The following is a 13361-nucleotide window of genomic DNA, read 5'->3' on the forward strand; positions in this document are numbered from 1 at the left end:
TGTAATTGCTGTTCAAGTGAGATCATGCCGTTTTAATTATTTATAGTGACAGAAATTGTAGAATTGATGGATGCAAGTGATGAGGATGTCCTTTTTGGACTAATCCAGTCTGGTGCAGAACTTTCTGTGAGGGGTATTGCTGTAGATTTGTGTACTCCATTGAAGTACCAGGGAGTGTCTTACAATTGGAAGGTGAGATGTTTACTTTTTCATCATTTTGCTTTGTCTCTGATCTCTCTGATCATTATGTTTTCGGTTTTGCTCATATTATTGCTCGCAATTTCAATTCGTTTATGTTTGATTCTTTTTTCTGATAGCGCGGCATTCTCAGTTCGGGCAGAGTTTTGTGTTTTTAGCATTGGTCGTTTGGTATGCTTTTTGTAATGATACGATTTTTTGTTTTTAAATTTTTTGTGAGTTACAGTGAATGGAGTTGAGTCTGTGCTTTTGCTTGTTATTATACAGCTGTAGGTTTTGAAAATTGGAATTAGAATACTTGAATTGGCTGAACTTGGGAATTTTGCAAATGGGGGGTATTGGCATCATGCATGGTGGGTCTATTAGGGAATAGTAATATGCATGAGTTGAGTTATGTGAGGAAAATATGCTTACATTGGGATTTGTGGGGATAACTATTTGGGGGGGGGGGTATTTATGTGGGTTGGGATTTATGGGGATTACTGAACTGGTTTGCTTGTTTATTTGTTATTGTAGTACTTGTTGCGGTTCAATTGGGTCGAATATGTTGATCAGTTTGTGCATTTTGTTATATAGTGTCTTCTGGTGCATTATATGTGATATTGTTGATTGGATTGTGTTAATCAAACATGCTTGCTTAGATAGCTCTAAATCATGGAGATTATTTTACCCATGAGGGAGTAAGTAGGGGTTGAAGTGGATAGATTTTGTAGGATGGAATGGCTTGGATCGTTTAGGATACTTTTAACATTGTTGACATTGTAACTCAATATGATACACCGAGTCTTTTGCAATTTACTATTAAAAAAAAAGCATGGCGCACTTTAGAAAAGGGTTTGTTGAGATTAAACATGGCGTGCTAGACGTTTAAGAAAGAAGGCATGGTTGTAATAACAGATTGAGGTTACCTTGGACAATAATGTCAAATAACTAAAGAAATTGTAGATTTAGATACCTATACTTATGTAGTGTATCAGAACTAATGGATGATTGGATATGCTATGAATGTCACTCAATGTGTCATCTGGGTGTTCTTTTTATCCACTGAACCCTGGTGATGTATTCTGCGAATAGCTTATTTGCATAATGAATTATTCTTATAGGTTTGATGACACAGGGTCATTTATCATTGCTGTTTGTCTGTGCAATTCAGGTAACATTCTTATAGGAGAGATTGGAGGAACTGCAGAAGAGGGGATGATGCTGCACTAATTAAGGTTCCTTTTTAACTTTTATGTGTGCATAAATTTCTATCTTTTACTTAGTTATCGATCAGTATCTGAAAATGAAATAAGTTTGTCTTTCTTGTGAGGAAAAGACACCCCTAAACTAGTCTAATATATTTTTAACCTTTTATAATTATAATTTTGGGGAAGGGGGGGTTTTGATAGAAAGGGCAATGAAGGATGCTTTCGAATTCCTTTTATTTTTAATTTTTCCTTTCATACTTATATAGTGAAGGATGTTATTTTTGCGGGCATTTAATCAGAAGTTGTATGTTGAAAGAATCGTGGTATATTGCTCTTTCATATGTGAAACACTTTCATATTTTTGATGATGCTGCATGTATATGCTGATATCAGTACAGTAGGAATTATGTTAATATCAATCAGTTTCAGCTGTGTGTGTAGGTGTGATATGGCAGTTCTTTAGGTGTAAAGTGAAGCCTGAGGAGGAGTGGGAAGCTAATCTGAAATGTGAGTTCCCGAAGCTAAAAGAGTTAGGAGTATCAGAGGATATAGAAGAGACAGACACAAGTCAAATTGAGTTGCTGCTGATCAGCATAGTTGAGAATGCTCCTAATCTCAACAAGATTGTTGTTTGTTGTGGATCATCTCTCTTCATATTATGTGGATAGTTGTTCACCTGATGTTTAGGCCTTGGATTAGAGAACGGCGTCGTGGCACTGCTAAATGGTATACGGATGGTCTGAAACAATATGTGCCTCCTCAAATTGAATTGATTGTCCTCTGAATCAGAAATAATAATAAAATAATAATAACAATAATTATAAATCCCAAACAAACAAATATTTGTATTTTGAAGAATACAAATTCCCCAAAATACATAAATAAATTTATAAGAGTTTAATCTACCAAATTTTTTTTATTAAGAGTTTATAAATAAAAATTTTATAAATGAAGAAAGATCCGTTTACAAACTTTTACTGAGTATGACCAATCATACATTTTTGGTTGAAATATGACCGGTCAGAATAGTGTAGTTTGTAAATAAAAAGTTTGTAAATATAACATTTATTTTTATAAATATAATATTTTCCTAGTTTGTTTCCCTTGTAACACAAAGTTCCACATCTAGCTCTTCCAAAAAATCGCAAATACGACTGTTACGGAATATATCTTAACAGGATGAAAGGATAAAGATAAGGAGATAAAATTCTTGTTCCTATAAATAAGAGGTTAGATCTTATATTAACTGAGATCTATACAGCCCAAATCCAAGAGGTACCTTTATAAATAAAAGCTAAAAATTTCAGGTACACACTTTTGACCTATTTATTATTACTGCTAACACTGTGTCTACACCCAAATCTTGACTATAAGCCTATTGTTTGTGCACAATAATTAGAATATTGGCTATAAGCCAATAAGAATATCCATCTTTAAGATATCCATACCATATAATATCATATAGAATAGAACTTCAGTTCTCTAGGACCAAGCAATGACAAATATGAGCACGAGATCATTTTTGGTAATAGCATGCAATGGTGACAACATTGTGTTTGTTATTTGAGAGAGATGTGAAAATGTCATTACGCTGAGTACGGTACTTGTCAACTGTGGATGTGGATGGACAATTGTATTTGCATTGAGATTTGAGAGATGTGTGTTCTTAGTTTGTGTGTGTGTTTTTTTTTAATGTAATAATATTAGTGACTTTTAAGTTTTTATTAATTGATCATTCACAAATAATTAATCAATGATTACTCACGTGTTAAAATAATGGAAATGAATTGATTTTCACCAATTAAATAAAAAATTAATTCAATCCAATTAAAATATATACTATTTTTTTTTTCAATTTTTTATTAATTTGATTATCAATTTTTAACTCTGTCATTGTAGTTCTTCCCTCAATATTCTCTAATATTCAGGGAGCAAATTGCTAATAAAAGGAATGGTTTACCCAAAAGGTTTAAATTATCGAGAAAGAATCCGAACCTAGAGCTATGACATTCAAGGGCATTTGGTAGAAGAGAAATTCTTTGGTGTCTGAGAATTATGATTTCCAAGAATATGATGAGAAAATGGATTACCCGAAAATGTTATTAGAAAGTTGTTTGGTATGCAAAAATATTACCGGAATTATTTGGTTAAGTTTAATAAGTCTGTGTTTGGTTAATCGAGAGATATTATTGGAAATGTTGGGTTATTTTACAAAACTATCCTTGCCTTTTAAATTTACTATTGATCATCATTTTCATTCCACCAACAAAATTCTATAGATCCAGAAAACAAAATCGATCCACAAAACAGAATCAACATTCAACAAAAAAACAAATCCGGACGAAGAATCCATTATTGATGCTTTCTTTTTTCTTTTTGGTTTTTCAGCAAAAAACAACCAGATGGAGGAAATGGAGCAAAAAACAATGTCTGAAAATGGAGCAAAAACCATAAAAAAAATTGTCCCTGTTGTTGGCTTCCCATTGCAACTGATAAACTTGTAAAAACCATATAAAAATTTAGATCTCCCTTGTTTATGTTCATGTTCATGTCGGGTCTTTGGTACATGTGGGAGAGAACAAGAGCGGGGCTAATAGTGGGCTTAGTGTGAACTCTGGAACAACGTTCGCCTCGCCATGTTTGCAAGCTCCGTTATTGTCTATCACTTTCGATTCTATGTCATCCGTATTTAATACTCATGAAGACCTGAGCTTACAAACCTAATATTGGTTGTTGGAACCAGGCTTGAACTCGTATAAAAGCTCGTTTAATAAAAAGGCATCAGGCTCAAATTCAAAAGCTCTGCCTTGAAGCCTCTCAGGCTGGCCTAGTATATTAATTTTTATTTTTATTTATATTTTTATACTATTTGTAATAGTCCTCTCTCTCCTCAATCCATTTCACCCATATTTATTAGTTAAATAGACTTTTTGAATGATTTTTTTCTATATTATGCTGTTTGGATATACATTAAATTTATGAATATTTATGGAGTTACTAGTGTTGTTGATTGTATATTCTGTTTGGATAATTTTTTGTTGTCTTATTTCTTTTAAACAGGCTAACAGACTAAATCAGGCTTTTATTTTTTGTAAATAAGGCAGGCCACAGGCCGATAATTATATTCGTAACAGGTAACAGGCTTGGTAAGGCCGACACATTTAAATACAGGCTTAGCCTTTTGAGACCAAAGCTCGGCTCGGCTCGGCTCAGCCCGTTAACACCCCTAGTCAATATGATATGATTAGCTTATCCTCTTGTCTCATTTTATTCTATCCAATACATGATTTCTTATCCTATGGGGGAGCTGGGTTAGAATTCAACAGGATATGATACCAATATTAGATACCCAATATATCCCCACGCTACCTAATGTATTTGTATTTATTGTTTTATATTTTATTTTTTATTTCTCCTTTCTCCTTCTACATAATCTTATCATATTGCTAATCAGGTGCTCATCAAACACATGACATGATATAGGCTTATCAGTCCCATATCATATCATATCCTTATCAGCATATCATATCCTACCCTTATCTTATCCACCAAACGAGCTGTAAAATACTATCCAGAGGGTGGTATTTTAGGAATCCCAGACGATCGAAAAATATGAATTAATTTTTCTTTTAAAAAAAATAACCAAGAATAGTATCAAAAAAATTAATCCAATATTCTTAAGTATATTTTGACCTATCAAATAATTAATCCAATCTTCAACTTAATCGATTAAATCTCCCTCTTAATTGATTTAATCGATTAAAACAAATTTAATCGATTAAATATTCCGAATGAGCGTGAAAGCATTGATTGAATGAGACAAACACGGTATTGGAGGTTATTTGATTGCGTCCTATTAAATACAAAACGCAATCAGCTCCAGCTCCTATTAAATTCAAAACGCAATCAGATCAGTTTTCCATTTGAATTGCGCCCTATTAAATACAAAACGCAATCAGCTCTTATTACATTATATTCAAATTCAAATTCAAAATTCAATCAGTTTTCCATTTGAATTTTGTATTTAATAGGAGCTGATTGCGTTTTGTATTTAACAGGAGGCAATCAGCTCCTATTAAATACAAATCGCAATTAACTCCTATTACATTAAATTCAAATAACCTCCAATACCGTGTTTATCTCATTCAATCAATGCTTTCACGTTTATTTGGGATATTTAATCGATTAAATCAATTAAGAGAGAGATTTAATCGATTAAGTTGAAGATTTAATCGATTAAAACATAGAAAAAAGGGCAATAGTAAACTGTAAAAGAAATAACAATAATATTTTTTCTCCCAAAAAAAAAACAATAAAATTTTAAAAACGTCTTGGCCTTTCGTCATTGTGTAAAAGAAAAAAATAGAAAAAAAAAAGATAAACAAAATTCAAAGATATATAAATCTAGTAAAAATCAAAGATATATAAATAAAATGAAAAAGTTGGTGTCAGTATTTAGTAAGAATTAATGAAGGGAGTAAATACGAATCGTATCGGTAACCGGTAAGATTGAGAATTTTTTCTTATTTATGCGTACAACCGCTTTGTATCGTTGTCTCCTTCTAAGGACCAACCCAAACACCTTCCTTACCTTCTTCTTCTTCCTTCATCTGCAACTCTCTCTCTCTCTCTCTACTTTCTATTGCTCTTTTCTGCGTAAGAGAGATCGTAGCTCAACCGGCACCGGACATCAATGGATTCTTCCAAAGGCACGTTTATCTGGTCGATTCCATGTTATGTTTCTAAATATGTTTTGATTATAATTATATGCATCATCATAGACGATCGAACTGTTTCTCTCTGTTTTTATTGCAATTCTGATGGTACAATTAATTTCCTTGTTTATGACTCTCTGATTTCCAGATTGTTTGTTTGGTTGAATTTTGGATTTCATCTTGGAAATTATGTGGCCTATGAGATTGGTTTTTGGTTCTGTTAGTTTGTGTTCTCCTGTTCTCTAGTTTGCGAAATAGAAAAATGTCTAGGAGAAACGGTGAAAATCACCATCAAATCACGTGGTTCATCTTAACAAGATAGCATATACTTTGTTTCTTTTTTTAATAATTATCAAAGTTAGGGAAAACCCAGTCAAATCACTTTGTTTTTAAATAATTATCAAGGTTCACACTTTTTTTTTTTCGGTACAAAGTGTTCCCACTTTTCATATTGGAGTAAGCAAGCGTTAAAATACGTTTCTATTCGGTATTCACTATTTTCTCTAGTGTCTTTAACCACGTATGTATACCGGTGCTCATATCTTATTTAAGTTCGCTGAATCTGGTCAGGTGACACATGTTTTCCTCCATCTACAATGTATGCAAAGAGAAAAAACAATTAGAAGTGGGCAAGGGGTTGTCAAAGATTTTTATAATTTACCTAAAATGATAACTTCGAACTAAGTTGTAACAAGATGAAATTATGCTCTGGTTCCTAGTTTACTGTTTGTCCCCAAGACCAAATTTTCACACTAAGTCCGACACTTAAGAGTTGTCAAAATAGATTATGCTCGTGAGTTAATTGGGTCCAATTCATTAAAAGATTATTACAAAATTAATTTATTTAGATCTTGAATTGTTATTATTTAGCTCACATGTTTGATGATTCACAAGTTATGTAAATTCTACTGTAGTTAATCCATTTTTTAATTTAAAAAATTAAAAGGAAAATTAGGTGTTTCCTTGTTTTGCCTCTATTTTCGAGAGGATATTATAAAGAAATTCTACATCTAGGAGGTGGACCAACCGGTATATCCTATCAACTCATATAGATGGAGACGAGTTGGTTATTTTTTTGGCTCACTACAAAAATAAGCGGGATCGAGTTAACTCGTTTTGTACTTAGGGGGCGTTTGGTTGAGGAGAAATTTTTTGAATACTAGGGAAATGTAATTGATAGGGAAATGGTTGTAAAGTGAATTTGGTAGGAAAATGTAAAAAAAATTGTTTGGTTAGAAAAAATTTAACCGGGCAAATTAGGTAAGATTTACAAAGTCTATGTTTTGTTTGAGGTAAAATATAGATGGGAAAATAAGTGATAATTACAAAAATGTCCCTGTTTTTAAAACAAAAATACTCTGTTCAATTATGTTATCATTCAGTACCTTAAAACAAAATGCTACGTAGTATACAACTATGATATGCTGGACTAGGAATTCGGTCCATTATTGAGTGAGTCTTATAACTATGTTTAAAGTTACATGGTCGATGAAAATTGTCATAAAAGCAGCCTAAATAAGTAGTTTCATATGGTATTGTATATTATAAGATGTGTCACGGATGTGTCCTTGGCCTCCACTAAAGCGCATGCCTCGTTTATTAATTTAAGAGTAAAGTAACTTTTGGTACTTAAGGAGCATAATTTAATCCTTTTAAAAAAAAAACCGACTTGTGATTCCCATAAAATTAAAAATAGACCCATGTTAATCTTTTTGAAAGACTAACATGGGTCTTCTTTAAAATTTAGAAGAATCACAAATTGTCTTTTTCTTTTTAAGGGATTAAAATGCCCCATAACTTTTGTCTAGGAGCAAAAGTACTTTACTCTTGATTTAATGCCCAACATCCAATTCCCAGAATCCGTACTCAATCACCAACCAACCATGATATGGCCTAATCTATGGCCGTCTGTCTTACCACACACATAACCACCTATATAGGATAACCTCACGCACATATGCAAAGGATCTGACACAACTAAGAACACAAACTATAGAAACTCATTCACAACCCCACTCCCTCATGGAGAATACTTCACCAATCACCATACTTGTCATCCACCACGGCACTTGTCTTCACAAACTATAGTTCTGTTTGCCATTGTCATCCCCCTTTCTGTGTGGTAATAGAAAGCACGATGTCATCTTTGAATCCTTGATAAATGTGGTAGTAAACTCTTGATGGCAATATGTATAGGTTTAGGATTGATATTATATACTGAGAGTATTTGTTGCTTAGACTCCAGCTATTATAAAAGATTGGCATGTCAATGCTTAAATGAGTGATAATCTATGTTGTGATTTTTGGATGTTTGCAATTATTTAAAGATGCCTAATCCAATTAGTTTCGGATAATGGTGATAGTTTTGTTGTTGTTGTAACTATTTGAGTGTATTTCCATGTCATTCTGCAGTAAGAATGGAGGTTGTAGTCCCAAGACAAGACCAGTCAAATCAACATAATGAGGATAAGCTAGTTCCAAGACAAGACCAGTCAAATCAACATAATGAGGATAAGCTGGAGTTCTCAAGATGCTCAAAAAAATTTGGAACTTCAAAGAGAAAGGCTGAAGAAATTCATGAGCATGGTAATAAGAAACCAAAACCTGAAGGGGAAAAAGTAAATATGGGAAGTTTAAAGAACAGTACCTCAGTAAGAATGGAGGTTGTAGTTCCAAGACAAGACCAGTCAAATCAACATAATGAGGATAAGCTGGAGTTCTCAAGATGCTCAAAAACATATGGAACTTCAAAGAGAAAGGCTGAAGAAATTCATGAGCATGGTAATAAGAAACCAAAACCTGAAGGGGAACAAGTAAATATGGGACGATTAAAGAACAGTACCGCTGTAAGAATGGAGGTTACAGCTGCAAGACGAGAACAGTCAAATCAACCTAACAATAATAAGCCGGACAAACTCTCTAAATGCTCTAGGCCTCTTAGAATGTCAAAGAAGGGAAAGGTTCAGGAGATTCATAAACTTGATATCACGAAACCAAAGTCAGAACCGAAAGAAGACAATCTGGTAAGTTCAAAAAGGACCACTAAATTTTCATCCAATAAAGGAGATGAGCCAAAGAAGCTTACTGTCTCAAACAAGAAAAGGAAATTTGAAGATGATTTCTTAATTAACAAATTGGAAGAAGATGAAGAAATGTTTTTTCCTTTAAAGACAAAGACCAGGAGCAGAGCTAAAAGAATGGATGACATGATGGTGACTATCTTTCTCAATGCATATTTTTTTCATTTCCATAGTTAAAAGCTTGATCTTATGAAAAAAATTTCAATAGCTTGAATATTATATATACTTTATTGTGCTTAACTAATTATGTTAACAGGATGTCGAGCAAAATCCCCGGAAATGTCATCAGTGCATGAAAAAGGAGAGAACAGCTTTTGTGCCTTGTACTAAATGTCTGAAAATGTACTGTATGCGATGCATCAATCTATGGTATGAAAGTTTACATAACATCTAATTAATCAATACTGCAAAAGATTTATGTATTTGTTTATGTAATTCATGGAATGCCCTTTCAAAATAGAGCTATTTCTAATTTTGGCACACAGGTACTCTAATATGTCAATAGAAGAAATTGCTGAAAGCTGCCCATGTTGCCGTAAAAACTGCAATTGCAATGTTTGCTTGCGTTCAAGAGGAATGATTAAGGTTTAACTTACAGCGGTGTCCACCTTAAATTAATTTTTTTAATGAAACAAAAATTTCATATATTGCTAACTCTTTTTCAAATTTTTTTATATTTACTTACAGACATCCAACAGGGACATCACTGATTATGAGAAAGCTCAATATATGCAATATATGATTAACTTACTCCTTCCATTTCTTGAACAAATTTGTCATGAACAATGTCAAGAGGAGGATATTGAAGCTAAAATACAAGGTATTAATCTTCACCTTTAGGTTTTTTGTTATTACATTGAAGAAATCACCAACAATAAACTCTTCTGTCAGGAAAATCTTCTTGTGAGATTGAGATACACCAAAGTCTTTGTGGTGACAATGAACGTGTCTATTGGTAAGTGTCCGTTTTCTTAAGAAACTAACATGATTCTTCCCATGTTGTTTAAGATCTTTATTTTAATTTTTTGGTCTTGGAGCAGTGACCATTGTGCTACTTCAATTGTTGACCTTCACCGAAGGTGCCCCGAGTGTTCTTATGAACTCTGTCTCACTTGTTGCCAAGAAATACGCAAGGGAAGCATTACTTCCCGGGATGAGCTGAAGTTCCAATACTTGAATAGGGGTTATGACTATATGCATGGTGGTGACCCTCTACCAGTGTCTTGTGATGTAGAGACTTCAAAGGGACATATTGAGCTATCTACTAAGTGGAATGCCAAAAGTCATGGAAGTGTTAGTTGTGCTCCAAAGGAGGGAGGAGGTTGTGGTAGTTCTGAATTGGAGCTAAGGCGCATCCTTCAACGTGGGTGGATATCTGACTTGGAAGCAAAAGCTCGTGATGTGTTGAAGATTTGGGAAATTGAACAAATGAGAAGGGTGGCACTTGGAGAAGGCACAAACGACAATAACATATACTGTCCAGAGTCAAGAGACATTTTAAAAGAAGAATTATTACTCTTTCAAAGGCATTGGACTAATGGTGAACCAATTATAGTTAAGAATATTCTTAAACAGGGGACAGGTCTGAGCTGGGAGCCAATGGTCATGCGGCGAGTATTATGTGAAAATAGAGTTTCAGAAATCAGCTCAAGAATGTCAGAAGTTAAGGCCATTGATTGCCTGGCTAATTGTGAGGTTTGGTCTTACAGTTCCTTTTGGTTCTCGGTTTGAACATATGGTCAAATTAGAACATTATGTCCAAATTTATAGTTTTCCCTCTTTTCAAATCCCTCCTCTGTTGTGTTTTGTCTGGGAATTTTTTCCAGGTACCCCAAGAATACTTTTAATACCTATATTTCCCCCACTTATCATTTATAAAAAAGATAACTACATTTGAGTTGGGTATGTATTAGGCACGTCATATTGACTATGATACTTCAATGTTACCATGTGCAATGCCCTCCATCATGTCTTTATTCTTATACTTTAGATTCCACATACCGTGGAGCTTCAACTGCCATCTTAGTATTTCATCTTCTTAAATCTTGTGTAATATTTTGAGTTTGTATTTCCTGCAGTATGCTAGAATTCTGACCAACATTTACCCTTTTAAACCTTTGCAGGTAGAAATTAATACTCATAAGTTTTTTAAAGGTTATACTGAGGGAAGAACATATCAAAATCTCTGGCCAGAGATGCTCAAGCTAAAAGACTGGCCCCCCTCTGATAAATTTGAAAATCTTTTGCCTCGCCATTGTGATGAGTTTATTCGTTCCTTGCCATTTCAAGAGTACACTGATCCTGGGGCTGGAATTGTCAATCTTGCTGTAAAGTTGCCAGCCCATGTCCTAAAACCTGACATGGGTCCAAAAACATACATTGCTTATGGGATTAAAGAAGAACTTGGTAGAGGAGACTCTGTAACAAAACTTCACTGTGATATGTCAGATGCGGTATGCTTCAAGCTTCATTAGGTGTTAATTTGGTTGCTGAAGTAGTACTCGGCCTATTCTCCTTCGTTGAATATGCTCGCTATATATCTATTCAGTCTTCTTTCTCTTTCAGATCACACTTTTTATATGGTTGGATGTTGTAGTTTCTTAATATGTATAACTATTGTAAGATGGCGGAAATAAAAATTTGGTTCCTAAAGAATAGATGAACTTAGTGTTAACTGTAATTTGACGTGGAGGAGAATTTCAGTTTGTGCAAATATTCTTTTTTTGCATGCATGTGATTTTGAGGTGTATACTTGGTTCTTTGTTTGGAAACTTCATCCTTTGTCAAATTTTAAATGGAATCATATTGACTTTTTATTCTAATTTATCATATAATAATTGTCTTAGGTGAATATTTTGACCCATACGGCCGAGGTGATATTAAGTGATGAGCAGCTCTCTATTATTTCAAAGTTGAAAGAAGCACACAAGGCACAAGATGAGAAAGAACATTGTGCACAGGAGAGGATTGCTGAATGCCTGAATGGTGGACCTTGCAATAACAACAAAGAACATATAAAAGATAAGGAAGTCTTAGAACCTAAAGATATGGAGAAGCGCCCTTTTGAAATTAATGGGAAGATATTTCAAAATGATGTGTCTGAGGGGGTCATTTTTGCTGCTATTTCTCCAGAAAATGAACCAACGGAAACAGGTGGTGCCCTATGGGATATCTTTAGGAGAGATGATATTGAAAAGTTAGAAACATATTTAAGAAAACACTCAAAAGAATTTAGACATACTTATTGTTCTCCGGTTGAACAGGTATGATGATGATTTACATTTTTGCTTATCCTTATTTTTTATGCGTAGATGCTCAAACCAAATTCTTTTTTGGTTAGGTTGTTCATCCAATTCATGACCAATGTTTTTATTTGACTTTGGAGCACAAGAAGAAGCTGAAGGAGGAGTTTGGTTAGTACATAGAATTGCATATCATTTCTTGTTGGGTGTCTAGAATTAGCCATTTATGCGAATCTTGACTTTTAGGTGTAGAACCCTGGACTTTTGAGCAGAAACTTGGGGAGGCTGTATTTATTCCTGCTGGATGCCCACATCAAGTGAGGAACCTCAAGGTAAAACATCTCTTTACATTACTTTACTATCAAATCATTTGGTTATATCTTTAGCTCTAATCAACATACGTTAAACCTTGCACAGTCATGCATAAAAGTTGCTGTAGACTTCGTGTCCCCAGAAAATGTTCATGAGTGTCTGCGTTTAACTAATGAGTTCCGTCAGCTTCCCAAGAACCACAAGGCTAGAGAAGATAAACTTGAGGTGATTTGCTTTTAAAATATAATTCCTTCTGCTTCTCCCTTTATTAATATCAGCCTCATAAGTTATAGGATAGAATATAATATTTTCCTTTTTTATGTTTGCTGATGGAGTTTTATCTTTGATGAAATAGATAAAGAAGATGATAGTATATGCCGTTGATCAAGCTGTCAAAGACCTTCAAGCTTTTCTGGTGGCTGATACTATCAGTTGCTGTGAATAGTTACAATATGCAGATGGAAAATTTTGTTAAGTCTAGAGCGTCTGATTGGAGTATTTAATTGCACTCGCAATGGAGTGATTCTTTTCTCATTCTTTTTGTAATAATAGAGTGGTTGGATTTGCATTTTATAAGACAATTTTGGTAATAATAGAGTTATTACTTTAGTTACATTTACATTT

The 13361-nt window shown here is 33.8% G+C and overlaps 1 protein-coding gene across 1 annotated transcript; it reads left to right on the plus strand.

Moving 5' to 3' along the window:
- Positions 1–5959: 5959 nt before the first annotated feature.
- Positions 5960–13361, plus strand: LOC133310877 (lysine-specific demethylase JMJ26-like). Its single transcript, XM_061511878.1, has 13 exons — positions 5960–6101; positions 8520–9315; positions 9440–9552; positions 9669–9768; positions 9871–10003; positions 10075–10138; positions 10224–10878; positions 11307–11636; positions 12030–12446; positions 12524–12596; positions 12672–12757; positions 12843–12962; positions 13093–13361. The coding sequence occupies exons 1-13, from the start codon at positions 6082–6084 to the stop codon at positions 13180–13182; spliced, it is 2997 nt and encodes a 998-aa protein (XP_061367862.1). The 5' UTR covers positions 5960–6081; the 3' UTR covers positions 13183–13361.

This window comes from Gastrolobium bilobum, unplaced genomic scaffold, assembly GCF_033153095.1.
Source record: "Gastrolobium bilobum isolate Gb01-03AN ecotype WA unplaced genomic scaffold, APGP_CSIRO_Gbil_v1 utg268922, whole genome shotgun sequence".
NCBI lineage: Eukaryota > Viridiplantae > Streptophyta > Magnoliopsida > Fabales > Fabaceae > Gastrolobium > Gastrolobium bilobum.